At 46.8% G+C, this 25,541-nt stretch overlaps 1 protein-coding gene across 1 annotated transcript; it reads right to left on the bottom strand.

The window, feature by feature from the left end:
• Positions 1-2,620: 2,620 nt before the first annotated feature.
• Dctn2-p50 (dynactin subunit 2) lies at positions 2,621-25,331 on the bottom strand. The gene is made up of 13 exons (XM_077700803.1): positions 25,174-25,331; positions 24,929-25,003; positions 24,584-24,674; positions 20,910-20,977; positions 19,599-19,691; positions 16,392-16,543; positions 15,693-15,816; positions 14,931-14,996; positions 14,401-14,439; positions 11,138-11,287; positions 6,613-6,715; positions 6,359-6,450; positions 2,621-2,800 (listed from the first exon to the last, which is right to left on the bottom strand). Exons 1-13 carry the CDS (start codon positions 25,207-25,209, stop codon positions 2,714-2,716), a joined length of 1,176 nt encoding a protein of 391 aa, XP_077556929.1. The 5' UTR covers positions 25,210-25,331; the 3' UTR covers positions 2,621-2,713.
• Between the last annotated feature and the right edge of the window lie 210 nt (positions 25,332-25,541).

Raw genomic sequence — 25,541 nt, 5'->3', positions numbered from 1 at the left:
CTTTCCGTTTTTCACTGCGTTTTGGAGGCGACGCAGCGTCGTGTAGGCGCCGTACCCCAGGCACCAAGCTGCCAGAATGGGGGCGCGTAGTTCTAATTACTTGTGGCAGAGCTTACTCGTGTTCGAAATAGCAGCTTTTTTATACACAAGCTTCTGTGGGAGCTTGGCTGGACCAAATCATGTTGTTTGAATTATCCATAAACTCGAATTGTTGAAGTTCAAATTGACACGCTTTCACTAAAGGCCATACCTTACTTGCAGTTGTGTGAAGTGCCAAAATTTTGTCAATGAGCACTTTACTCATCTGCAGTGGAATACCAACTCGCCCGAAAGTCTGCAGTAACTCCATACTAGTCGACTCCCAATTCGAAGTCACTTGATTGGAACTTGCGGTTAATCAGAAGTGATGTGCTAGTAGTGCCAGCAATGTTGCGTACTTTGAATGAAAGGAATTGCCCAATAATTCAAAGCCAAAACTCTATGCCGGTTAATTGGAAGTTTTTGAGTAAAAAATAAAAAGCCCCTTTCATCTAACGAGAAAGATGGTTGAAATGTGAAGCTTTCTATGTGCGAAATTAAGTGGGCATTTGCAATTGGTTGGTTTGAATTAGATTTACTTAGAAGTTCAAGTAGTTTTGAGTATGAGTAGATGCTCACAGAATCGAAACTGCTTTGACTGTCCAAATGGCGCAAGTGGACGTCTGCTTTGTAACACAACGGACCCAGGTTTGGTTTGTTTTCTTGAGGCGCTTGATTTGCCTGTGCTTGTAGTTGTGTGAAACTCCTTGTGTAAAGTTGGCTGTCGTGCAGTGTGTTTGGTTACAACACTGCCATTAGTGAGTCCAAGAAAGTTTTCCTTTTTAAGCATCGAGGTGACCATCATTTCCTTGAAATTCAAAGTTTTTTCAACTGTAAGAACAGCGCTGTTTTCAGTACTGATGTCGGCGCCATTGCAACTAAGGCAGTGTGCAGTTGACAAAGCAGTAGGCCAGTTGAGAATTGTGGCAGCATAGAAGTCTCTCTCTTGAGGTCCTCGACTTTGTTGCACATGGTGCCGTGTGAGTAGTTAGTGCAGTGGATGCTTTAGGCTTGGATTTTGGCCACAAGTCTCTGCTATCACGGCAGCCCATGTCGCACACCCAACTCGATGCCAATATTCCGGATTCTAAATGAAATCGGGAGACGTTGCGGACCGATAAGAATCCTGTTCTTGTACTTATTCTGTAATTGAAAGATTGGTTCATTTGAATGTTTTTTGAGGTACCCCTGGACTTTTATTACTAATGGGAGTCAACTGCAAATCTGATAACATGCTTGCAATGCGGCTGAGCGAAAAACACATTAGGCATATTTCAGGCAAAGCATCACTACACAACAGGTACTAGGCAGTGTTCTTTCAATTGAAAGTGTGCGTGTTGCAATAGCAAATAAGCAATGTGCCATGTAAACAATGTTCTGACCCAAAATACAAAACAGGCTCGCACCCAGGGCTACAGCTTGTGGGGGCATTCCAAGTCCACCAGTAGTGAAAGGTTCCAAAAGATGGGGTGTGAGAAGTGGAACATGGGGTAAATTGAATCCACATGAACAAACTTGCACCATGTCCATTGTTAGCGGAGCGACACAGGAGGGAGCAAGTGTGAGATGTGGTTTAGGGACAGGTGGCCTTTACATGGCAGGGGTGGCAGAACACTAGTCTTCCGACGATGTTAGCAGTGAATTGAGCTGATACGAGGCCAGTTTTGTTCTGTTTTCTTAGAGAAGGGCTTGCTGTCGCATTTGTGCAATTGCAGGCACCCTCTTTTCGGTAAAGGGTGGGGGGCTGGCTAGTGTGGCCTACGAGGAGGCAGACAACGTGACATTGGGAACTCTTGCGCCGGACTGTGGGGCTTAATGCACCGATGCTGCACAGGCGATGAGGCGTGCCATAGAGGAGGGCTCCAGATTGATTTGGACCACCTGGGGATCTTGCGTGCGCCGAAATCTCTTGCAGACGGACATTTTTGCTTTATGCCTCGTCAAAAAAGCGGCCGCCGCAGCCAGGAGTCGAACCCGTGGCCTTGTGCTCAGCAGCATGTCATAGCCACTGAGCCACAGGAACTCTTACATAAGACAAATATTTCAGCATTTCTGGGCATATCTTGGAGGCAGAAAAAAAAAAAGCTCTTACACAAGATGAATAGTTTAGCATTTTTGATTTCTCGTGCCTGCCACGGCCTTTTCAGCACCCTTAAAATATACCATCTTGGGGTTGAATTAGTGAAATATTGAGTGTTAATTTACAATATGTCGGCGCTACCTGGCCGAGACTTGTACCAATGCTGCATTCACACCCTGTGGGATGGCGCAGGGGGCAGAGGGAAGTGGTTCCCTTATCGCGGAGAAAGTACAAGGCCCCAAGATTCATTACCACATGTGCACACAGTGACTCTTGGACACTTCTGCACGTCCAACTTCTCTGCTGCAGCTATACAACGGAGCAATGGCACCCGGGCATGTTGCCTGCATTGTGGAGATACGATTCAGCTTGCGCTGCTGACAACTTTGCGCACTGAGTGTGTGAAGTCTGCACATGTTTTGGAAGAGTATGAGCTCCTCTTCAAGACACAAATAGCCACTGTCGATTAGGTCCCATTAAATGGGACCATTGGTGATTTTAATCGCTATATATTACAGCAGCAATTTGGCATGCTCACTGCAGCAAAGCACATCTTCACTTGTTGAGGGCAGCCATCTTCTTGTCCAGCAAAGCCAAATTTTTCGTGATTGTCTCGGTGTTCTCAGCAAAATTCTTCTGCACCTGCAAGGCAAGGTAAAACCATGATGTCATTTTATGAAGCGCCCTTCAAGGAGCAGAACACCATCACAATTTCGAACAGTGGCAACAAAAATTGTGCCCACTGTTCTCCAAAGACCACGCTCAGCAGACAGAAGAATTGGACTGCATCGAAGCCTCATTCTAGTCTTTACGAGATCACTACAGCATTGCTACAACCACAGGCTCAATCACGTGCTCATATTTTGTGGCCTTTGTCTGCGGCCATACAAGGGTGGTTTTAACATGCCATCTGCGTACTATAGTCACAAGTTGATGCATTGAACTATTTGTACCAGTCAAGTTCAAACACTTTCATATGACGAGGTCTTCGCACCAAAGCTGCATCAGGGCTATCGCGTTGTAGTGGTGGGTGCTGGATTGAAGGCCCATGCACGAGTGCGACGTCATATTTTTCCCTTTATATTTCCACAAGCAATAAATACTGCGCAGTTGATAGTCAGTGCTCGTGCCTGGGTCTTCCTTTTGTGCGCTGAAATCTCGACACACAGGCGTTTCCATTTTTTTAGCCACTTAAATATGCCCGTCATGCTGCAAGCTTTAAAAGCAAGTTTTTCTTCATTTACAGAAGAGACTAATGCTAAGCACTATTTTGGTCTGTGGAATTTTTTTTGCGAAACACCCACAAATGAGGTCCCTGGAAACGTTAAGCAATTTACTGTGTTCACAGCTCTGTTCTGCTGCATGATTGGACACAGAAAACAATTTGAAATGGTTTTTAACTTCAGGTGAATAAACCACAGAACACAGAGTTCAAGTTTAGTTCCTGCATTCACACCAATGATTTGTGGACCAGAGCCTGAAATGAGTCCTTTCCTATGCGTGAACAGAAAAGCTAAATACTGCCACGCCAGCATGTCCACTTGTTGAAGAGGTGCCTGTTATGAAGGAGGAGCATCAGCAGGTGGATCCTGTGTGTGGTACGGCTTGAGGTGGCTCACAAGAAAGCCGAGGTGCTGAGTGCGCAATTCCACAGGTGACGGGGGTGAGAACGCGCTCCATGCGGTAAGGGCCACTGAAAGGGGACATGAGCTTCTCAGACAGTCCAACGGGGTGGGAAAGGGTCCACAAAAGAACCAAGGAGCCTGGAGCAAAATGTGCAGGGCAGTGGCGTTTATCGTACCGAGACTTCTGTGATTCTTGTGATGCCAAGAGCCGTTCTTGGGCAGCCTGACATCACGAGCATACGTGGTGGTCGGCTCATTTGAAGCAGGCACCTTGGTGTTGAACGGTAAAGTAGGCTCACGGCCACAGAGAAGGAAGAACGGAGAATATCCAGCAAAGTGGTGCCAGGAGGAATTGCACCAGACTCCCGTTAAGACGAACTCGAAGGGACCATAAAAATTTGTTCGTATTCTCAGAAATTCGTCTTAATTTTAAGCGGAGGTTTTTTGCATTGCGGGCGTTACAAGAGAACAGAAATGTTGTTCGTCTTAACGGGAGTCCACTGCTCATGCAAATGTGACATAAGGTAGTGTAACGTCCCAATCCCGATTGCCTTTGGAAACAACCTTGCAAGCATGTCAGTGAGTAAGGCCATTTGTCTGAGGATGGTCTGTGGTTGTCAGTCGGTGCTTTGTCTCACAAGAGCGAAGAAGGTAGTGGACAACCTGTGACAAAACGTACTGGCCACAGTCCATGAGCAGCTGGCAAGGAGCACCGTGACGCAGGAGGACGTTGCGCACAAAGATATGGGCGACGGGTAGCGCAGCTCGTGGGGAGCGCACGCTCGAGAGCACCCCCCACGGAGGCCGGAGATGTGCTGCGATTCATTACGGTGCAGCTATGCAGCAGGTGTTCACACTTCTTACCACTTCCTCCCAGAGTTACTTGATACAGGTGTTACGAAACTCCCCATAGGCCCCATGCATCAATAAGTGGCCCTATGAGACGTCCGCTGTTTTGGATTTTTTCCATCTGTTGGTGACAAAATTTGTGGATACGTAAATTAGTTGTGCCTAATGTGTTGAACCATGAAAGTGTTTTGTATGCATTCAAAGCAAGAGTAGTAAAAGAATGCGACAGTGTGGTCAGCAAGATGCGGCGTTGTTTGTGCATTGTTTGCTGCGCGTCATTTGCAATTTTCCAGCGGGGAAAAAAAAGTTAAAAAATTTGGTTTGGCGGCTTTGCAAGCTTGAAAGGATTATTTAGAGTCGCTTGGTAACCTGCTGGATTAGTTATGGCATACAGTGTGCCATAGGCTGAGCAACTGCCAATTTACTACTTCATGTCAGACCTATGTTGTTCTGGAGTGCCCGCACAAGCGCCCATTGGTCGAGGCCGTTGTGCAGAGGCAGAAACTATCGTAACACAAAGACCGGCGTTAAGAAAGCAGTGAATAGCTCCCGAGAGCAGAAAAGAAGAAATTGTGCACCTTTAAATACAGTTTAACGTGAAATTGCCAGTTTGAATAATCAGTGCGTTTTTGGATAGTGCATGCGGTGGCTGCGGTACCGTATGCACAATATGATGTAGAAGGGGGTCCAGGTGCAGGCCGTTTTTTGAGGCACAGTTTCGCAACTGCCTACACCGAAGAGCTCTGGTTCCTCCCAAAAAAGGGGGCTAACAGCGAAAACAGAAAATGCTACCTCACGGCTGCAACAGTGTCCCCCGTGAACCAGCTACTACAGTCCACAGTGATGTCCACACTCGCCAGATTACTACCACTTGATGCGCCGCACTGCACATTTAGGCTGCATCACAATCCGTGGAGGACAGCTTGGTATACAGCTTGCAAAGCAGCCTAATTAGATGTCGAAAAAAAGCAGAATTTCCAACAGCGCCGTGATCGCTAACACATACAAAGCCTCGTAGCAGACATGTTAACAAACTCAAGCCGCAGTTTTGTAAAAAATTATTGTATTTTATTATACCCATTACACTGGTTAAAAAGCAAATAATAACATCTTCAGTACTAGTAAATTATATGAAGTATTTAAATAAAAGAACAAGTATGTTACAACACTAATGCGTTAAAAGTTGGCCCTGGTGTCGTTTTTCACTTTAGACAGGAAAATAGCCCGTATCTTTGTTGACTTCGATGCTGCCTCCCAGCGAAAAGCATTGGATGCAGTGTTTGATTATTTACGGGACAGAGGCATAGAACTATACATCGTCACCCTGTGAGACCACCTGGACTTTTACGTAACCCACGGAACACTCCATGTTACCTTATTTTTTCAACCTCTTCCTTTTTCCCCCCCTTTCTTTCGCCCTGCTTTCTTTAGGGCCTTTATTCCCTTCACCCCTTCCCTGCAGAATAGCATGTCGGCGAATGCATGCCAGCAGACCTCTCTGCTTTCTTCTAATAAAGAGCTCTCCCTCTTCGATGCTGTCTTCGCGAAGCAGCCTTTGTTCGCGAAGCAGCCTTTGTACCCGCTTTGTTCCAATGGGAACAGGGCTTCACAAGGCGGACCGTCCGCAAAGATGGCAACGAAGCCGTTTAAAGGGTAAACTGGAATGCACGTATCAACGTGGTGACACTGCGGCACCACTCATCTCCGAGATCCCCTGAGCACCCACCTCTGTGAGCTCCTTGGCATTGTTCTTGAGCTCCAGGGACAGGTGCTGCTGCACCAGGTCCAACTGGGAGACCACCTTGGAGAACTGCAGCGCTGAAAAGGGGCCACGGGGGGCTTCACTTTCTGCGCTGCGCAGCTTGCACAGTGGGGGAGAGGATCGGCTGGCAACGGGCAATCAAATGGAGCTCAGTGCAGCAAAGCCGCAGCATTGATGGAGCGAACAAGAGACGCCTGCTGGGACGGGGCGCCACTGACCCTGTTCGTGCAATCCCTGCAGGCAGACCAGCCGTTCCACCACCTGAGTCAGCGAGCTCCCCATGGCGTCGGCTTTCTTCAGCAGTTCATACAGCTCGTTCACCTGCACACAAGCAGCGCCTCAGGAAGTGCGTCCGAGCCCTGGACAGGAAAAAGACTGCACTGCCAAGGAGCCAGAGACAAAACGCGAGCACGTGCTGACTGCAGGAGCTCATGGCTTGCGAACAGGGACGACTGGAGTCAAGAGTGCGTCACAAGCCGGTCCGGTTGGAATGAGTGTTCACAAGTATTGCGAGCGGACCACACAGCATTCCATAAATTGGCTATCCAAGGTAAAGCTCATGAAACGAAGCGCCAGGGAGTTTTCAAATTAGCTTAAATGTAGGGGGAAAGTATACACATATGAGCTACTGTGCCTTGCCAATACACTATGCCTTTTCCAGAATGAACCTATCTTTATGCTTCAGGGATGTTTTGCTGCAACAGTTCTGTGTCTAATGGATTTTAAGGCAATACTTTTTTTAAGAAAGCGCATACAATACTCACAGGACTGCTTAGGATTCCAGGATTTTAATAAAATTTGCTGATGACTCATCTAAGCTCCAACAGTGGAACACAGCACCACCCGGGTGCTCCACTAAGAAGACAGCACCGAAGCCACTGGTCTCCCCAGCCAAAGTCAGCCAACCAACCAGAGCACAAGCAACAGGCTGCCATATGGCCACATCTTGTCACGCTTGCTCAGTGTTTCGCATTGGCTTAGCACTGCCAGTTCACCTGCCTGGCGCCATTACATTGGCAGCGGTGTCACTGTAGTGCCACCTTCAAACGCAAAGTTGCGCTTGCAACAGAGACCGCTTTGCACTTTCAGGCCAGAGGCACCTCTGCATCAATGGGAGAAACGTCCTCGTTGGAGGGGGCATCGAGACAATCCTAGAATGGCATCCTGGGAAGCCCGAAAGCAGGCTCCTTCAGAAAGGGCAGCACTGCATTTGAGTGCACCCCATGAAGGTGACAGCTACAAGGCAAGGCAGGCAGTAACAAAGCCAAGGACCATGTTGAAAAAATTCGAGTAGGCTCATGGCTAATAAAAGATGCTTTAGTCTTGTGGCTGTAGTTGTCCTAGCGCAGTTTGGTAGGCTCACATTCGAAGAATTTTTCTGGCTGCCCAAATTTCAGCGGTTGGGTTAGAATTGCGGACGGGCTAGATTCAAGTAAATACAGAATATGGTATGCTCAAAATCTAGTTACACGTTGCTATAACTCATTAATATGGCACATGTATACAGGGTGTCTCAGGGAAGACCTCAAGTAATTTTTAAAAATAAGCTTTCGGAGGTAAAATTCTTTCTTACGCCAAATGATCAGGGCCATGCCAGGCGCTATGAAACGCGTCCCAAGTGCTATTCCCAGGCATAATTGACTAGACTTTGTTAATTAACTTTTTAATTATTCTAGTTAGGTGCTTAGTTGTAATGAGGAAGTTGTAAAGGATCATGAGTCCATACAGTATTATGAAATTTTCGAAATTGCAATTGCATGTAGCGCTACAGCACTCAGAACCTCAGCTCTCCAGAGGTGCGCAATGGGTTCCGTGCAGCAGCTGAGCGCCGCAAGGGCACGCCCATGTGCTCATGCCACTCTGAGCTGTACCAAGCGCCGTCGTGTTCATAATCCGCTGGAACCTCCTTCTCCGCCAGAATGCGAGTTGTCATCATGATTGCCGAGGGCGGCTGTACCTGCCACGGTTTGCATGTGGGGGCCACGATGCATGCGCAATTGTAATAAAAGAAAACAAAAGTAAAAGAAACTGAGAACTTTGTAATCTAGGAATTCGGCTATCAGATGCCTATCAGCTGTCCAGATGCCACTTGCCTCTTTTCGGGCTGAAGCTACAGCTCCAAGTAACATGAGCGCGTGGCTGTGGCTTTTGCGGAGCTCAGTTGGTGCATGGAACTTATTGCACACATCTGGAGAGCTGAGGTTCTGAGCACTGTAGCTCTGCATGCACTTACAATTTCAAAAATCTAATAATCAATACCACATGGACTCATGATCTTGTACAATTTCCTCGTTACAACCAAGCACCGAACTAGAATAATTAAAAAGTTAATCATTCCCTAAATAGCACTCGGAACCCATTTTATAGTGACCGCCACTCCCCCGGTCACTTGGCGCAAGAAAAACAATAACCTCCGAAAGCCTATTTTTTAAAAATTACTTAGTCTTTCCTGAAACACGCTTATATAAAAAAACAAGCCTTCCCTTTACATCCTGTTCTCACCAGCACTGGCACAGGCCCTTCAGAGAACTACCCCCTTGGCTATGCTCACAACATGCACAGCAACTTCCGGTTGAGTATGTGGCACAAGCATGAAGGGCACCAGTGTGGAGCTAAGCCTGCACCTCTGCCCGCTGCCCGTGGCACTGTCAGCACAGCGAGCAAAGGCACAAGAGAGGCACGCACTCGGGCCAAGCGATGGACAACACCAACCGGTTCGGCCATCACCAGACACGAGGCGTCGCTGCTCCGAGTGTGCTGCGCATCGGACAGTATGCCGGAGCACTGCCCAGCAGGGCGCACAGTTCATGCAACTTGTCAGGCCGTGAAGCTGCATTTGTGCTTCAATTCACAAATGCAGGGATGGCACTGCCAACAGCGGCTGCCTTTCAAAACCACGAAGCAAGTGAAGAATGTTTAACGACACAGGCTGAAACTTCGCCAGAGCACACCCTAAGAGGCGGCAACAACAGCATTACCTATCAGACCATGGCAAGGCCATCAGCTGATGCATTCAACGCAGCTGCTCTTTGAAGCGTGCTCTCGTGGGGTTTCAGTGCAAGCCATGGAGACAGAAGTATTTGAGGAGGGGAATCCGCTGGGCTGGGACAGCACGGGCCGGCGGTGCGTTAAAGGGACCCTGCAACACTCTTTGAGCAGTGCAAGTAAACCTGCGCGGCGTTTAGATTACACTGCCACGAATACCTGAGCCAAATATTACACGTGCACGTGAAGCGGTGAGCGCGCAAATCGATGTGAAAGACGCGCAAAAACCAACCCCTCTCTCTTCAGTTGTCCTCATTATGCAACCCCTGGCATGGCCTAAGGGACGTCACATAGGCCATGGCTGCCCGATCGGCTGTCACTGGTCAACTTCGCGGCTAGATTCTCCATTTCCGTCATCGCTGTGTACGAACCTCTTCTATGCCTGAACTTGTAGGCACAGTTTTGCCGTTTCTTTTGTGTTTTGAGTGCGCGCGGAGCTTGAGTGATAAGCTCAATACTTCCCTTTTAACGGGACCACTCGACTACAAATGTTTATTGCTTCAAAAACGCCCTACCAGCCCGAGCGCGCACTTGCGAGCAGGCACCAACCAGACCGGAAATAGGCCCCTCCGCGTTGCGGAGAAAAGGAGAAAACTACCCGGCATGTGATATATCGAAGGCCGCCGAAGAGAACGCCGCGAGCCGCACCCCTCTCCGGGAGAGAGCGCGCACCTTTTGTCGCGTTGTCTGCGGTTGAGTTGAGAAGGAACGATTATGCGTGATTACTCATCACGCGTACTTTCGTTAATTGTGAACGGATTTTCATAATTCTTGCGGGAGGAGATTTCTGGGACAATAGACTTTATCCCAAAATACATTACTAGTAGTTGATGGCAAGTGTTGCCGGGTCCCTTTAATGTCACTGTCTCGCGAAAAGGAAATGCAGCTTCCGGAGCAGCACAACAGATGACGCGCCAAGCATGTTGCCGTTGTTTACATGTTCTTCTACGGACACGACGCACAAAAATCGTAATATCATCGAATTATTGGGAAAATTGCCAGATTTCTTTCTGTAAAATAAATAAGTGTCGGACTCTTTAGCATCAGTTATTACTAAATACTGCCATAGTTACAAGCCGTACCGCGCTTGAAACGAAGCACTGGAAAGAATCCCGGAGCAGACGACGTCTGCCGACGCCACCTTCCTGCCACGAGTGGTTCACTCTGGCCACTCTCTCTCTTGCGGGCTTCTCAGACTTGCGCGCGCTTTTCATGTTGCACAGGCAGGACGGCGAAGTCAGGACAGTCTGAATATGAACTAATGGCATACAGGATAAGAACCATCATTCAATGAAACTAATCATACCTAGATTCTCAACCTTATGTTCTTTTTTTTTTTACTGTAGGTTTCGCGTTCTAAAAAAAAAATCAATGCATCTTCGTCTTTCAACAACGACGTTCGAAACGCGAGGATTTCTTCCGTCGCAAACCGACTCCACTGAAAGTCCATTCTCACGAGGAATTCGTCAGCGTCGCCTGGCCACGACGGCAGCCGGCTATGCATTAACTGACCTTGAAGCGGCGAAACTTTTCCCTTTGATGCTTCGCGATAGAGGGCGCGTCGGTGCCATGCCCGGTGCCGTGACTTTATTGCGCTACCGGAGCAAGCCCTGTTGCGCCTCCTCAATAATTGTTGCTCCGTGGTGCAAGCGCACGAGCCCACCCGAGAGGTGTGCTGCCGTGGGAGGAGAGGCCCACCTTGCCGGTCTTGTCGAGCTCCTCCAGCGCCGTCTTCTTGTCAGCGCACTGCTGCATCTTCTGCTGCAGCAGCGCCAGCCTCGCCTCCACCTGGTCCAGGTGGGAGGGCTCGAGCAGGTGCAGGCGCGAGCACAGCAGCTGCGCCACATCCTGGAAGGTGGCCCCCCCCCCCCCCACCTACGGTATATCTCGCTGCCCATGGTGGCAGCTTAGCTGAAGTCGAAAACTTGGCAGCAAGCAGTGGCATGCTGGTCTCTAAAATCTCACTTTATTTATTTATTTATTTAGTACCCACAGCACCTTGCGGCATTACGCTGGGGGGGATGCACAAAAAGGCACTCACAAGAAGTACTTATCAGCAAGCAAGAAAGCAAGTTATAAGAGAACACATATATACATTTCAAATAGCCGAAGACATGCCACGTAAAAATACTGCATTATTACAATAACTCAGAAAAAGGCACTCACAAGTACTTTACACAAGCGGGAATCGAAGGTTCAAATAATGACAAAGCAATGGAAAGGGCATATAACATTTTCGATAGCCCTCAGACACACCACGTGAAATGAAAAGACAGCATTGGTACGATAATTGAAAAACGGGGCGTTCGGCGAGGCTGAAAAAATGCAATTCATGTATTACAAGAAGCAATTACAGAATAGTGAGCACACTTGACAGGTGAATTGAAGAAACAGCAAAACCTGCACTGTAGCAAACACATGACAATGTTAGTTTAGGCCTTCGAGTGACGTAACTGTGGACAGGAAGGCGTTACTAGAATGGTGTACAAACACGTAAGAAGGTAATCTGTTCCACTGACGAATGGTTTTAGGAAAAAATGAGTGAAGGAACGCACAGTTACGATGCTCAAGGGATTCCCAATTCAGTAAGTTCAAGCGGGTATTTCTACTAAAACTTGTCTCTTTTGCCAATTTTCCTAACACATACCTGGTTGCGAGGCTTTGAAGTTTTTCCAATTTAGCGTTATCAAGAAGGGTTGGCAGGTCCCATACCGTGCAAGCATATTCGAGTATAGGCGTATGTTAGTTTTGTACAATATTTCTCTGGCAGTTTGCGGGAAGGTGCTTGTGATGTGGCGCAGAAAACCCAATGTCCTTGAAGCCTCACGGGTAATATAATCAATGTGCCTGTGCCAGCAGTGTTGATGTAAAGTAAGCTCCTAAGTATTTAAATTCCCTTACACACTTTAATGAGCAATCTCTTATTTTATAAGTTGGGTAGTGGACATTTTCTTTTCTGGTAAACCTTATAAAGACAGTTTTTTCAAGGTTTAATGACATGCCCCATTTTTCGCACCAAGTCCAAGTCTTGTTCAGATCATTTTGAATTACGTGGCTATCACTTTCACAAGAAATTTTCCTATACAGCACACAATCGTCAGCGAAGAGCCTCATGGATGATGTAATGTTATCACTGATATCCTTTATATAAAGCAGAAACAACAAAGGCCCCAAGACCGATCCCTGGGGCACCCCTGACGACACAGCTGAGGTATGAGAGGCTGCACCATTGATGATTACATATTGTTGTCTACCGGTAATGTACGCTGAAAGCCATGACAAAGTCTTAGGGGTGATACCATAGAAGGACAGTTTTTTCAATAACAGTTTATGTTATTAATAAATGCTTTTCTAAAATCTAAGAAATGCAGTCAACAGATTCATGACCATCAAGTGTTAGTGCGATATCGTGCGTGAACTGTATTAGTTGAGTGACGCAAGATAAACCCTTCCGGAATCCGTGCTGCGATGGGTTAAACAAAGCGTTATTTTCAATGTGTTTTACTATGTTGCTCTACAAAATATGTTCTAGGACCTTGCAGCACACACTAATTAGAAAGATGGGGCGGTAATTTGATACAACAGAACGTGGGCCGGAAGGACGCTCTCTTGGAAAGGTTTTTCAGAAATTATTATTAAATATGGTGCAACAGAAGACGTGCAAGGCCTTAGCAGTGCATTTGGTAATTGGTCTGGGCCAGCTGCTTTTGAAACATTTAAGTTCTCCAGCAGTTGTTCGATTCCGCGTGTGTCAGAAAGTACATCTTCCATTGGTTTTTGAACAACAAGGGTACATATGCTATGTTGATCAGTTGGCGATAACGGCGAGGGAAATACAGAACTAAAATAGCAATTGAAACATTGCGCTTTTTCAAAAGCTTCCTCCGTAACATTGTCACCTTCAACTAGAGGTGGAATCGAGATGCTGTCTTTTTTACTACTTTTCATGCATTTCCAAAGCTCTTTGGGGTTCTGTTTAAGCCTACATTCAAAAGAATCGAAAAATCGGGACTTGGCTTCTGCTATGGCTGATTTGATGTGGTTAGATATTCTTTTAATTAAGCTTATCTGCATTTTCTGCGCATGGACTGTGCCTAAGAGGCTTATAAATCCTCTGTTTTCGTTGTGTGAGCCGGTGTAATTCTTTTGTGAACGAAGGTTTATTTTTACTGTCTTGGAGTTAGTGACCATGATGGCACATATTTATTGCGTAGGTCTACAATTTTATTTTTGAAGATGTGCCAGAGCTGATTTACAGAATGCATTCTGCCAACGTTTCAAAAGTAGGGAAATAATTATTTAACGCGGCATTGATTTCTGCTATGTTAGCTTTTGAATAATTAAAAATTTTCCGGCAGTTCTTATTGTACGAGTTAGTATTCTTTAGGTACATTTCACAAAGGACAGCCTGGTGATCACTAATACCAGGCATAATGACAGTTGATAGCACCTGTTCAGGTGCGTTGGTTAAAACGATATCTAGAATGTGGTTGCCTCTGGTGGGCTCTAATACCATTTGTGTTAGTGAAAGCAAGTTTACAAAATTAACCATTAATGTGTTAAGGCTACCAGATATTCCTGGAAAAGCCGGCTGACGATGCCAATCAATTTCGGGTAGGTTGAAGTCGCCACCTAAAACGACATAATCACTCTGAACCAACTTGGCCGCAGTGAAAAATTGGGATAAGTATTCTACGCCCGATGTTGGTGGACGGTAAAAGCTGCATACCGATAGGGACTTCCCATTACACAATCTTGAGCAGCACCATACCGATTCACAATGAGTAGTGACGATATCACTTTCTAAGGATGCAACGTTGCGGTCGACTGTGACTTAACTCTGTGACTAACAGGTTTCTGTGAATTGTCCTTTTTTTCTTTTTCTGTGGCTTGTCTACACAGTTCACAGGTGCACACCAAAGTGCAAAACGTTCGCAGCATCTGGGACGTGCTACACTCACCGTGAGACAGCTGCCGCTGGTGTGGCTCGTCAGCATTGACTGAAAAGAAGCGGCAAGCAGGTCAGAAGTGGGCAGGGGGGGCCCCCCGTGGCTTCATAGGATGGTGGCATGCAATTGCACTGAAACCTATCCCCAGATTGTCATATTATAGGGCACCGCAGTGAACAATGAATACCTCTTATCGAAAAAAAAATATGACAATATTAATTTCCACTTTCATAGCTGGCTCAAAACATACTAGAAGCCTCAGTACACTCCTACTATTCTCCCAGGTTGTTCTAGAAAGCAATCAAATGTCATTTGCAACCGCCACAAGTGTAGCCAAGCACAAAGTAAGAAACAGGCTTAAAACTGAAACCGTTTGTTCATCCGAAAATGAGGTTAATATTATTGCAGTGAGCATACATGCATGCACAAGTTCCCACCCTGATAACTCAACAGCAATATTAAAAAGCTACATTTGGGTACTCCAGCCTCGACACTATGCTGGTGTCGTCGAGTGTTGCCGAATGCGAAAGGGGGGCACTGACCAGCTTCTGTGCATCGGTGCCGACGAGGTTCTCAAGCTTCTTGATGCGCTCCTCCAAGCTGGCCACCTGCATGCATGACAGTGGTTCAGAGGAGCACAGGGCACCAGGGAACCGCTAGCTGTGCCAGCACATCTTAAAGCCACTTGATTAGGACTATCACCATTAGTTTTTTAAACTTATGTCCATGTACCTACATACAATGAAACTTCAACACTCGAACCTGAATCACTAATATTTTTTTGTTTCTTCTTGCCATTGTCCTTGCACGCAGTACTATTACTCTATATGAACAGCATTTTGAACTGTTCAACATCAAGCAATTAAGCGAGTACTTATTTCTTTTCTTAAATGTTTAGTTCGTGTTTATGTGACAAGAATAACTCCCTTTACAGGCACAATAGCAAAACGTGACCGTAACAGAAAAAAAGTCACAAAGGCACCCCCCCCCCCCCCCCCCCCCCCCCCCCTCCGCTTGCGCATGTGAATAGGCTACACTGAGAACTTGTACAGTGTGTCGATTATACGTCACGTGGGAGGGATCAGCAACGGTAAACATGAACAGGAAAATATAAGGCCAAGTGGCTGTAAGAGGTTCAATAAGCATGAAACACAAATAAGAAGAGAAATGTGTCAATCAACAGTGCCATGACAATACATCTATGGCTGGAAGAGCGTGCAAATGACTGGTCAACAGCATCAGACACAGCTTTGTGGGGTGGTCAAATGACAGACACCTCCCTCGACTCTTGGCTGCTCCCCCACCTTGATGGTGGTCTGCACACCAGTGCCCTGTGCTGCTGGCTCGGCAGGCGGCTTCTCCTCGACCCGAGGGGGCACTGCAGCAGCGGGGCCAGTGCGGAGCCGCTCCAGTTGACTGGCCAGCGTGCTGCACAACATGCACTGTTGCTAATGCTGTCAGGCCCCAGAGAAAGTTTGGTGGAAGCTGTACCACACTAACAACGGGAGGTTGGCCTAGGTGTAAAAGTTGCCTCGTACAAAATAGCAGGTAAGCGACAGTAATGATGGGCAACGACGGGCCTGAATCGTCCGTTGAGAAATTTACGTAGGCAGCTTCTTGAGACGGCCCTGGGATTTTCAACGAACAGACGCTTCACATAGAAACCACCCCACTAGACGCTTCTTGATGTCTACACTCAAGTGCTCTCCTCACACCATTTACAGGTAGAATGCCCAGTACAGACAAGCTTTCAGGTCAGAACCTGAATTTGTTATTCCACACTCCTGGGCTGCAAGGCGCACCACAACAGATATCACCACACATTAATCTGGACCACGTGATGACCTGCAGTGCGTACTGTAACATTGCGCACCCGGCAGAGAGGCGTGTGCACTCAACACATGCAGCACAAGGCTTCTCAAGCCTATTGTGGCACTATACTCGGGTTCTCGCAGCCTCTCCCCTGACGCGGCCAGCAGAGTGCCCCCCCCCTCACGACCGACCTCTGCAGGGCGGCCTGGGGGTCAGCCAGTTGCCGCAGGGTGGAGGCCCCCAGCACGCGCTCCAAGTCCAGCTCCAGCAGCATCCTCTGCACCTGCTGCGCCTGCTGCAGCAGGGCGGCCGGCTCCGCCATGGACGCTCCCTGCTCCCCCTCCTGCACAGCACGTCCCGCCCCCCCGCTCAGCACTCCCCAAAGGGCTGCACTCCCTTCCCCATGTTATGCCTCCGGGGTGGGCGCATTTCACTGGCTACCCACCGCGAGTCTGAAACTGTGAATCCAAGTGCCCCATTCGAGGCCCCTGTTCTTAGCACAGCTGTTCATCAAATCAAGGCCTGCGAAGCTGCTTGCTCCTCAGCTTTTTCTTTTTTTCCTGAATGCCAATTTGCTGATAGACAGGCACGTGACCTGCAACAAGACTTTGCACCGACAAAGCGATGAAAAAATCCACAAATGATGACACAAAGGTGATACAACCTGCAGCGACAGCACTTGGTGTGTACAGGTACGCAATTATGATGATTCTCCAAGAACAGTACTTCATGGAGTACCTTAAAGCGAGAAGAAAATCCTGAGCCTTAGGCATGTGCCATGCATGCACGTGGTGGGTTGGGGCTTATGGCAAACAGCCCTCTATGCATACTATATAGATGTACTAGGCAGATGAACATAGATTCGCAGCAACAGCACTTTTCTTCTGTGCCGATATTTCCAGCTGTGACAAAATCTATGAGCTGGGATAAATTTTTTTTTTTATGCCACCTAAGCATAAAATCAGACCAGAATGTTTGATGGAGAACTCAGTTACACATTCTTATCAGAAAAGACTCATGGTTGAGTGGTGGTGATATTGTCGTTTCAGAAACAGAGGGGAGTTTCTAACTGGGAGAAGCACCTTGTTTTTCAATTCTGTGCTCGAGGGCCATGACAGCCGAAATGAGCACACACAGTTACCAGTGGTGAACACAGCGGTGAACAGTGGTGACAAAGCAACACTCACTGCCCTGCCTGACGAAGAGCCCCCTGTACTCAACTACGGCCAGTGGTTGCTGCGAAATGCCCTGCACCCTCATGCGCCAACACGCATCATGGCCGCCACCATTCACAGTTGCACTGCTCAAAGATCACATACCACTGCACCTGCCAGTTATCTTCTTGAGAGCACTTTCAAGTGACAGCTGAACCTGGCTGGTAACTACCAAGGCAGTGTGGGCCACACATGAGGTGTACGGGGTGTATGCACCTGCCTGCCAGCAGTGGGTGGCTCCAACAGGTGGCCACAGCACTGGGAAGCGTGGCTCTTGTTTTCTCTCCCCTCGTTCTTGCTCTCCCAACTGGCTGCTGCTTCCTTAACTCTTTGACGCTGGTTGATGTTCACTGTAAGTTAGATCTCAAAACAAAAACCTGCAGCTCATTATCATCTTCTCACTAGCTATTGTAGCCCTGCTTGCAGGATAAGTTGCGCAGCTCTAGAATTGTGCCTTGCAAGCTTTTACTGAGTAGCTGTTGCGCAATGAACGAGTTCTGCACTAGGATCCTTCTAAGGCCACTAAAATAACTCTGCATTGCAGCGCCACCTAACATTTTCGAAAAGAAACAATACCAAACCTATTGGGGACTCCGTCTGAATTGACGGTTCTACTAAGGAAAACACTAACCCTCCGGAGATACCCTCGTATGGAAACAAAACTGGCCGGCGAACAGCTGACGGTGTGCAAGGCCGGTTTGAAGTGCTCTCCTTGTCGGAACTGGTATCTGGCGACTGGGTGTTATCTTTTGACTTGCATCGGAAGTTCTTACTGAAGAAATTTGGTAAGGGTGGGATGTAATCACGAGCAGCATGCTTTTTTCGAGGATCAGTAGCAGACGCTAAAGGCGACATGGCAGATTAGCTTGAAGTAGGGTAACTGCGTAGTAGCGCCAAATATAAATTTTGCGATGGAGAAACGAAACTGAAACTGTTGTAAACTGTTTGCAAATGGTCCTGTGGTAAGTAGAATTACAACACGACCTAGAACAACGTGCGCAAAGGCAATCAAACTGCCTAAAATCATAAAATAACTTTGCAAACAGGCACTGCTTGATATTTTCAGCCGAGTTCAGTGATTATTACCGTCAGAGTGCAAACCTGGCGATTGAAAATCATCTCCTGATTCACCATTCGTGCCCTGATACCAAAAAACAAATGCTGATGCAGAGTAATTATGAGCAGCACGCCTTTCTCTGTGGTAGCAGTGACGCACGATGATTATGCCCCGTTTACACACCCAGGTGATGTAAACGCGTGTCAAAAATCACGTTTTTGTAGCAAAGATGAAAACAAAACTGATTTTGAAAGGCAATTTTTTGAGGTAACCTCAAATAACCTCAAATAGCTTTACTTGTTCTAGAAGCGTCTGGAACACTATGAAAACGGCCTCCCAAGGCATCATTCAAATTGAACAATTTTGAATAGGCGCGGTAACGAAAGAGTTATTGAGCATGTGTTGCAAATGCATCTTAATGCACTTGCTGTTGCTTCTACAACAGGCCACCACATTTATAAAATGCATGTTGCAAGGCAGAGCCAACCAGCAGTACATTAGGGACACACTCGCAGGGTAAGGTGGCTTAATTTTTTGTGCTGGGGCAACAATGTGGCACTAAAGTCTGCAACTTTGTCCTCACTTGGTGGTAGGTTGTAGCTACACACAGTAATGTACAGGTCTAATTACCACGTTTGAACAATAACTGTGCAACGGCAATTGTCGCCTGCATGCATAAAAAGCAAATGCACGTGAACACTAATTGTGGCCAAAAAAGGGCCAATCTGCACATCAAAAGCACGTGTTAGGACAGTTTATTTACAGCAGTTTAATGCCTGTGCACACAATGAACTATGAGAACAAGCAGGGGCAGGCCAAAGATAACAGTTATTGTGTGTTCACCCTGAACTCTTTTTTGATTTAAAACTTGTCAGCAACACCTTATTGCAGCTCCAAGAACTTGCATAATTTACAAAAAATCATTTGCAAACTTGCAGGGAGGCCAAGCCATTTTATTCTGTCAAGAATGGTGCTAAATTTTGTGACGATTTGATATTATATTGCTGCTGCACTCAGGAAACCCTACCCACGAATGCAGTTCTTTGGCATGAAAGCACTCAGGTACGTTTAATATGCATGAAGATAGTGTAGACAGAGAAGCTCCAAAAAGTATATGTACGCAGTACCTTGACCGACTGCACTTCACTGAGTAGCTCACGAACTTCAAATTGGAGCCGCTGGTACTTCTGCTGCAAGTTCTCAGACTCTTTGTCTCCAGCCTGTGAAAAAAAAAGAGATCTGGTTGGTACTTCTGAAGCCAAACATATGTACAACCATGTCAGAGCCACCTGGTAACATATTCTGCAATAAATTAGTTGTCGTTGGGAAAGCTTGCAGATATCACAAAATGAAACGGAAGCAAATAAATCAATGCAAATGCTTCCTTGTTTGCTTAAGCTTCAAATGCATGATGAATTCTCCAAGCTGTTTTCCTTAACAATATGAAGACCCTACACGTTCCTGTTGTTCAGGCCATTGATTGGGCTCGGGTAATGTGAAACCAATGACGTGTCTGCACAACAAGGAGGCTCATCCTTTAATCACTCTTGGATCGCCTCAAGCGCACACCCTCCCACGAGGGAGGACGGGTCGTGAAAGTACAGGCCTTGGCGCCAGCAGTGCTGATTCCATCTGTTTGCCACGACGATGCAGTGGTATCTGAAATTTTTAATTGCTGTTCGCCGGAATATCCCCCAAACAGTTCCCATTTGGGCTCCAAGTGAAATAGGATGCCACCTTGTCCTCAGACTTGGCATTTGTTAGCAGCAACACATTGGTACACACCGTTTAAGCTCCACAAGGAACCCTTTGGCTATTACAAACATCTTACTAATGCAGTGGAAGCTCCTTGCACTGAACCAAAGACACACTGAATCCACTGCATTTGTCAACAGCTTTGTTTACAAGACAGTTTCGTTAGCCAAAGGTTGCTTTCCCTGAATTACTTTCACTAAGCAAGACTTCACTGCACAAAAGGAACCACGGTGCTGCGATGCACGTTTCTCCAGCAATGATGTGCACATGACCAATCTCCAGATGAAAGAGAGAGAAAAACAAAAACAAAAAAAGAAAGTACAGAAAAATGAGAGCAAAAGATAAACCATGCCATAGCACAACAAAGCCCTGGACAGGCTATGTCGCTACCCATTTGTTCTTCCTGTTACCAGCCTTTCTGGCCACTGAGTGCTGCCCATTTACAAAGATGTTTGAGGAATGATTCGATAACTGAGATGGTTTAGGAAAATGGCCATGCCAGGGAAAGAGTGCCCTGGGGCACTGATTAAATGCATTCTCACTGATCGCATTTTAAAGGCCGTGACCCTGGTTACTCTGGCAAATTGCGACTCCAGCAGCAGGCGCGAGACAGCCGGAAACAAGCCCATCTGCACCATGCCTCTTGTCGCCAGGTTCCCCACGCACAAAAGCATCACACTTACCATCTCCCATTCACCAGAGGTAACATGGTAGCCTTTCTTCGGGTGCCTGGAGATGCCCTCTGTAAAATCTGCACAGATACATAGTTGCGTTTCGACAGGGTGGGGGGCGAGAAGGCACTCTGGCACCCAGTAGCTTATTTCTTACCCGGAGTGCATACGATGCAGTTCAATGAGAGATTGCATCTTGAGAGGAATTGTAAACCTTGTATGGCAGACCAACTTAAGACAAAGAACAACGCTGTGCTTGGCATTTCATCACTGCCAGACATTCGATCATCTTGCTGCCATGAAACAAAGCCACGAATTAAGATCTCAACATCTGCCTTTCCTATTTTGTAAGCAGGAGCCAAACTTGGCTGCTTTGGTACAAACTGGTTATGACCACTTGCAAATGCACTATACTATGTTGCTACATCTAAATTTAAAACAAAAGGTTGAATAGTCCAACTTGGGCTCTCTCACAAAGAAAAATCAGACATGAATGACTGTAGCTACTAAAGAAAAGGTGCGTTAAACCCTGGCAGCCCCAGCACGTGCACACTGAACACAGTCCTCATGCACAACACGATACAAAATTGAGAGCGAAAACTCCCATTTCAGACACACATGCCAGGTGTTACATCAATAAATGAGTGCCTTTATGAATGTTTCCTCAACAAACTGCTGCCCTGTTTGCACCCCAACTTTACACAAGGGTCGCATTTTGTGGTCTTATTTGTTTGACACCAACAACAAAGACAGCACTTACCTGCTTATTCAGAAAATAAATAAAAGCAATTTTCGCTGCGGGAAAATGGCAGCCAATTTGGACATTCATGCGGAACTTTGAATGGCGGCACCACCTACCACATGCAGAACAAAACGCACGATGGTGGCTTACGGGAAGGAGCCAAATGGGGCGGCAGAAGATCAGAAAACCTTTTAGATGCAACGCATCTCATGCTCGCTCCTCTGTCCGACGTCGGCCGCACAGCTGCGCCTCTCCTCCTCTCCTCTCTCCGATAGCGAGCACTCTCTCCCAAACAGCTGCGGGTTGGCGCAGTGCGCTCGGCGCTGCGCATGTGCAGTACTAACTCTCTCCCCGCTCTCCTCTCCTTCGGGCACTGTGAATATAAAGCGGCATGCCGCGCTCCAGCGGTCTCAGTCGACGGTCGTCCACGTTACGCTTGCACTCTCTCGCAGTACCAGACGATTGCTTGATGCGACGGTTCTTGAGCATATGTGTAATGCATGTGCATTGCATGGTAAAAATGGAAAATTACGCCCACCTCCCCTTCGCGTGAGAATCCCTGCTATAAGCGTAATCAATACGATGGAAAACGCCAATGGAACCCCCATGAGATGCGTTGCATCACACCAGGGTTCCCGCGAGGGGAGGTGGGCGTAATTTTTTGCCGATTGTTTATGATGGTCACAAATGGTTACATGAAAGTTTATACAAATCATAATAAAATATTCCTATTGTTTATCTATACCAATACCAATCGTGTATCGTCTGCTGTGCCACGTTACCAAACTTTCCGAAATCAGGCTCACGGCTCCTTTACCAAAGCTTGCTCACGTTCCACTTCTGATGTGTATGTCTGTGTCTGTGCTTGTGACGCAGCCTGCTCATCGGCATGAACAATCTCATAACAGCACATCACAAGCACAGACACGGACGCACGCATTGAAAGTAGAATGTGAACAAACTATGATGGAGTAGTCGCGAGCCTGTTTGGGTAGGGGAGGGAAAAGGGATTGAGGAAGACGTCACAAATCAGTTGTAATAAATGTAACCATATTACAGGCAAGTGTCACTACCACAGTAGTTTCCTAAAGTCTCATCGAAGCAAAACACACTTTGGTGTTCCCCTGAAAGCAGGGGGTGTCTGGCGTAGTTCTTGGAGGCACATTACGGTTGCTGTGGCAAGATGGAAGTGCACCAAGGTTCATTTGTGAGCAGATAAAAAAAAAAAAAAAAGAAAAACGCTTATTTATTGGTATTGGTAACGATGAACAGTGGGAATATTTTATTATGATTCGTATGAACTCTCATGTAACTAATTTGTGACCACTGCAATCGATGAATGAGTTTTTCTGATCTTCGCCAATCCCATTTGGCTCCTCTTTGTGAACTGCCATCTCATGTTTCCTGCATACGGCAGGTGGCGCCGCCGTTCCATGTTCCGCATGAACGCCCACATTGGCTGCCACTTTCACACAGGCGAAAATGATTTTGATTCATTTTCTGAATAACCAGGTAAGTATCACCTTTGTTGTTGGTGCCAAACAAAAACCGACCACAAAATGCGATGTTTGTGTAAAGTTTGGGAAAATTTCTTAAAGACGCCCACTTAACGATTTAACACCCTGTATACAGAGTGTTACATCGATAAATGGAACAATTAAAATTTTTTCCCGAGTGAACTTGCTACTCCATTCGCGCTCAAGCTTCCCATGAAGGTCGCATTTGGTGGTCTATTTTATTTGGCACCGAGAACAATGATGGTATTTACCTGTTTATTCATAAAATAAATAAAAATGATTTTGGCCTATTGGAAAATGGCGGCCAATTTGGACGTGTAGTGCATCTTGGAATGACGGCACCACCTGGGATATGCAAAAAAAAAAACGCGTGATGGTGATTCATGTAGGAAGGAGCTAAGTGAGGTAGCAAACGATCAGAAAACCTCTTTTGTCGATAGGTTATGATGACCACAGAGAGGTTACATAAGAGCTCATACAAATCATAATAAAGTGTTCCTGCAGTTCGTCACTGTGAATACCAGTCATCTGGTTTCAGATCGTCAGTTGTCTGCTGTGCCAGGCTACCCCGCTTTCCAAAGTAAGGCTCGCGATTCTTTGTTCACATTTGTTGCTTTGTTCTCGTTTTACTTTTATTATTCTGTGCATGCGTGTCTGTGCTTGAGACATGGTGCCACGAGATCATTCACTGCAGATGAAAAGGCAGCCCAGAACAGCCAAGTTAGGCTCAATTATCCGAAATGTTGCATGTGAGGGCAATTTGTGTTCAATATGACCACGGATGAAGCTCACACTGTACCCGCTGCGGTAACTCAGTGGCTAAGGCATTGTGCTGCTGGGCACAAGGACGTGGGTTTGATTCCCAGCCGCAGCGACCGCTTTTCTGATGGAGGCAAAAAGCAAAAACACCCGTGCGTTCGAGATTTCGGCACCTGTTACAGATCCCCAGGTGGCCAAAATTAATCCGGGGCCCTCCAATATGGTGCGCCTCATCACCTTGTGATGAAGCACACCACTGATTGTGTGTTAAAGCCCACAATCAATCAATTCGACCGTCTGCTACCTCATTTGGCTCTTTCCTAACGTGAATCGCCACACAGCCTCCTGTGCAAGGATATGGTCGCCATCGCGTGTTTCGTACTGCATATCCCAGGTGGTGCCATCATTCCGAGATCAGCTGGCACGTCCAAATTGGCAGACATTTTCCCATATACGAAAACAGTTTTTATTTACTTTCTGAATAAACAGATAAGTACCGTCGTTGCAAGTTCCCGGTGTCAAACAAAACAGACCACAAAATGTGGCCTTCGTGTGAAGTTTGAGCGTGAACGGAGCAGCGGTTCGCCCAGGAAATTTTTTTAATGTGCCCCATTTATCGATGTAACACCCCGCCCGTATATGAAGCTAAACTGACATGTGCAACTCACCCACACTCGAAGCGTCCACCGAGCAGCCTTTGAACTTTTCGTAGGCTTCTGTCACGCAGACAGGTAGCGTGCTAACACTGTCCGACTGGTCCTATAACAAAACCAGTTCGCAGATATGGGAGTGACAAAGACCACGGCAGCAAAATAATCCTTCACGCTAAACTGGCAGTTTGTGCGGAAAGGTACAAACACTTCGACATACACTGCGCGAAATGACAACTTTATTGCTAAAAAGCTGGTTCAGAGAACCAGTCTCACCAACGAAGGGAGCTAAGCTCAACACAACGGCGTTCCGAGAGAAAAAGCCTGCGCCGAGGTGATCCTGCCGCGTGGTAACCAACTCACCACTCCCACGTCGGAGACCATTTGATCCGACTCCGGCAAGTCCTCAGTCTCATAAATATCTGGCTGCTCGTACGCCTGCAGAGAAACGCAAAGTGTTCACACAGTTACCGAGAAGCATTTACGACAGGCGACACCAAGCCACCCATCAATTCCACAGAGTTTAATCGAAGCGAAGGCACTGTCACTGAAATCACTCTGACAAGGGCAAGAACGCAGCTGCTCAGACGTGCAACAGATTCACTTACAATCCCGGGAAGGTCAGCATACTTGGGATTTGCCATTGACCCGCGTTGAAGAATATAGAGCAAGGCAAGAGATATTTGCCACAACTAAGCACCCGTTGTGGTCAATGGGCTTGTCACGCTTAGTAGCTTTATGTAGCTTGGTCTTGGTGGTTTAGCGACTGACTGTATCGAAACAGTAACAAGCCGATATCCGGAAAGCGGCTTTGGCTTGAATTTAACACACTTTGCATAAATTATTTAAAGAACGACGTTGTATTTTAAACCAACAAAGCGCAGAAATTTAAATATTAGACTGAGTACAATATGAGAAACTCTATGGTCCCAACGTGTCAACGAAGAGTAATCACAACTTGCAAAACTATGGCTCT

This window comes from Haemaphysalis longicornis, unplaced genomic scaffold, assembly GCF_048455015.1.
Source record: "Haemaphysalis longicornis isolate Haplotype H1 unplaced genomic scaffold, Haemaphysalis longicornis Haplotype H1 scaffold_2, whole genome shotgun sequence".
Taxonomy (NCBI): Eukaryota; Metazoa; Arthropoda; class Arachnida; order Ixodida; family Ixodidae; genus Haemaphysalis; species Haemaphysalis longicornis.
This window is presented reverse-complemented; position numbering and strand designations above follow the sequence as displayed.

Excerpts from the sequence above, each read along its gene's own strand:
- Dctn2-p50 (XM_077700803.1), bottom strand. The coding sequence starts at position 25,209 with ATGGCAAATCCCAAGTATGCTGACCTTCCCGGGATT. Across the intron at positions 14,440-14,930 it reads GCACCGATGCACAGAAGCTG|TCAATGCTGACGAGCCACAC; the intron begins GTCAGTGCCCCC and ends GCTTCTTTTCAG. Across the intron at positions 11,288-14,400 it reads CCAGCGGCAGCTGTCTCACG|GATGTGGCGCAGCTGCTGTG; the intron begins GTGAGTGTAGCA and ends GCCACCTTCCAG.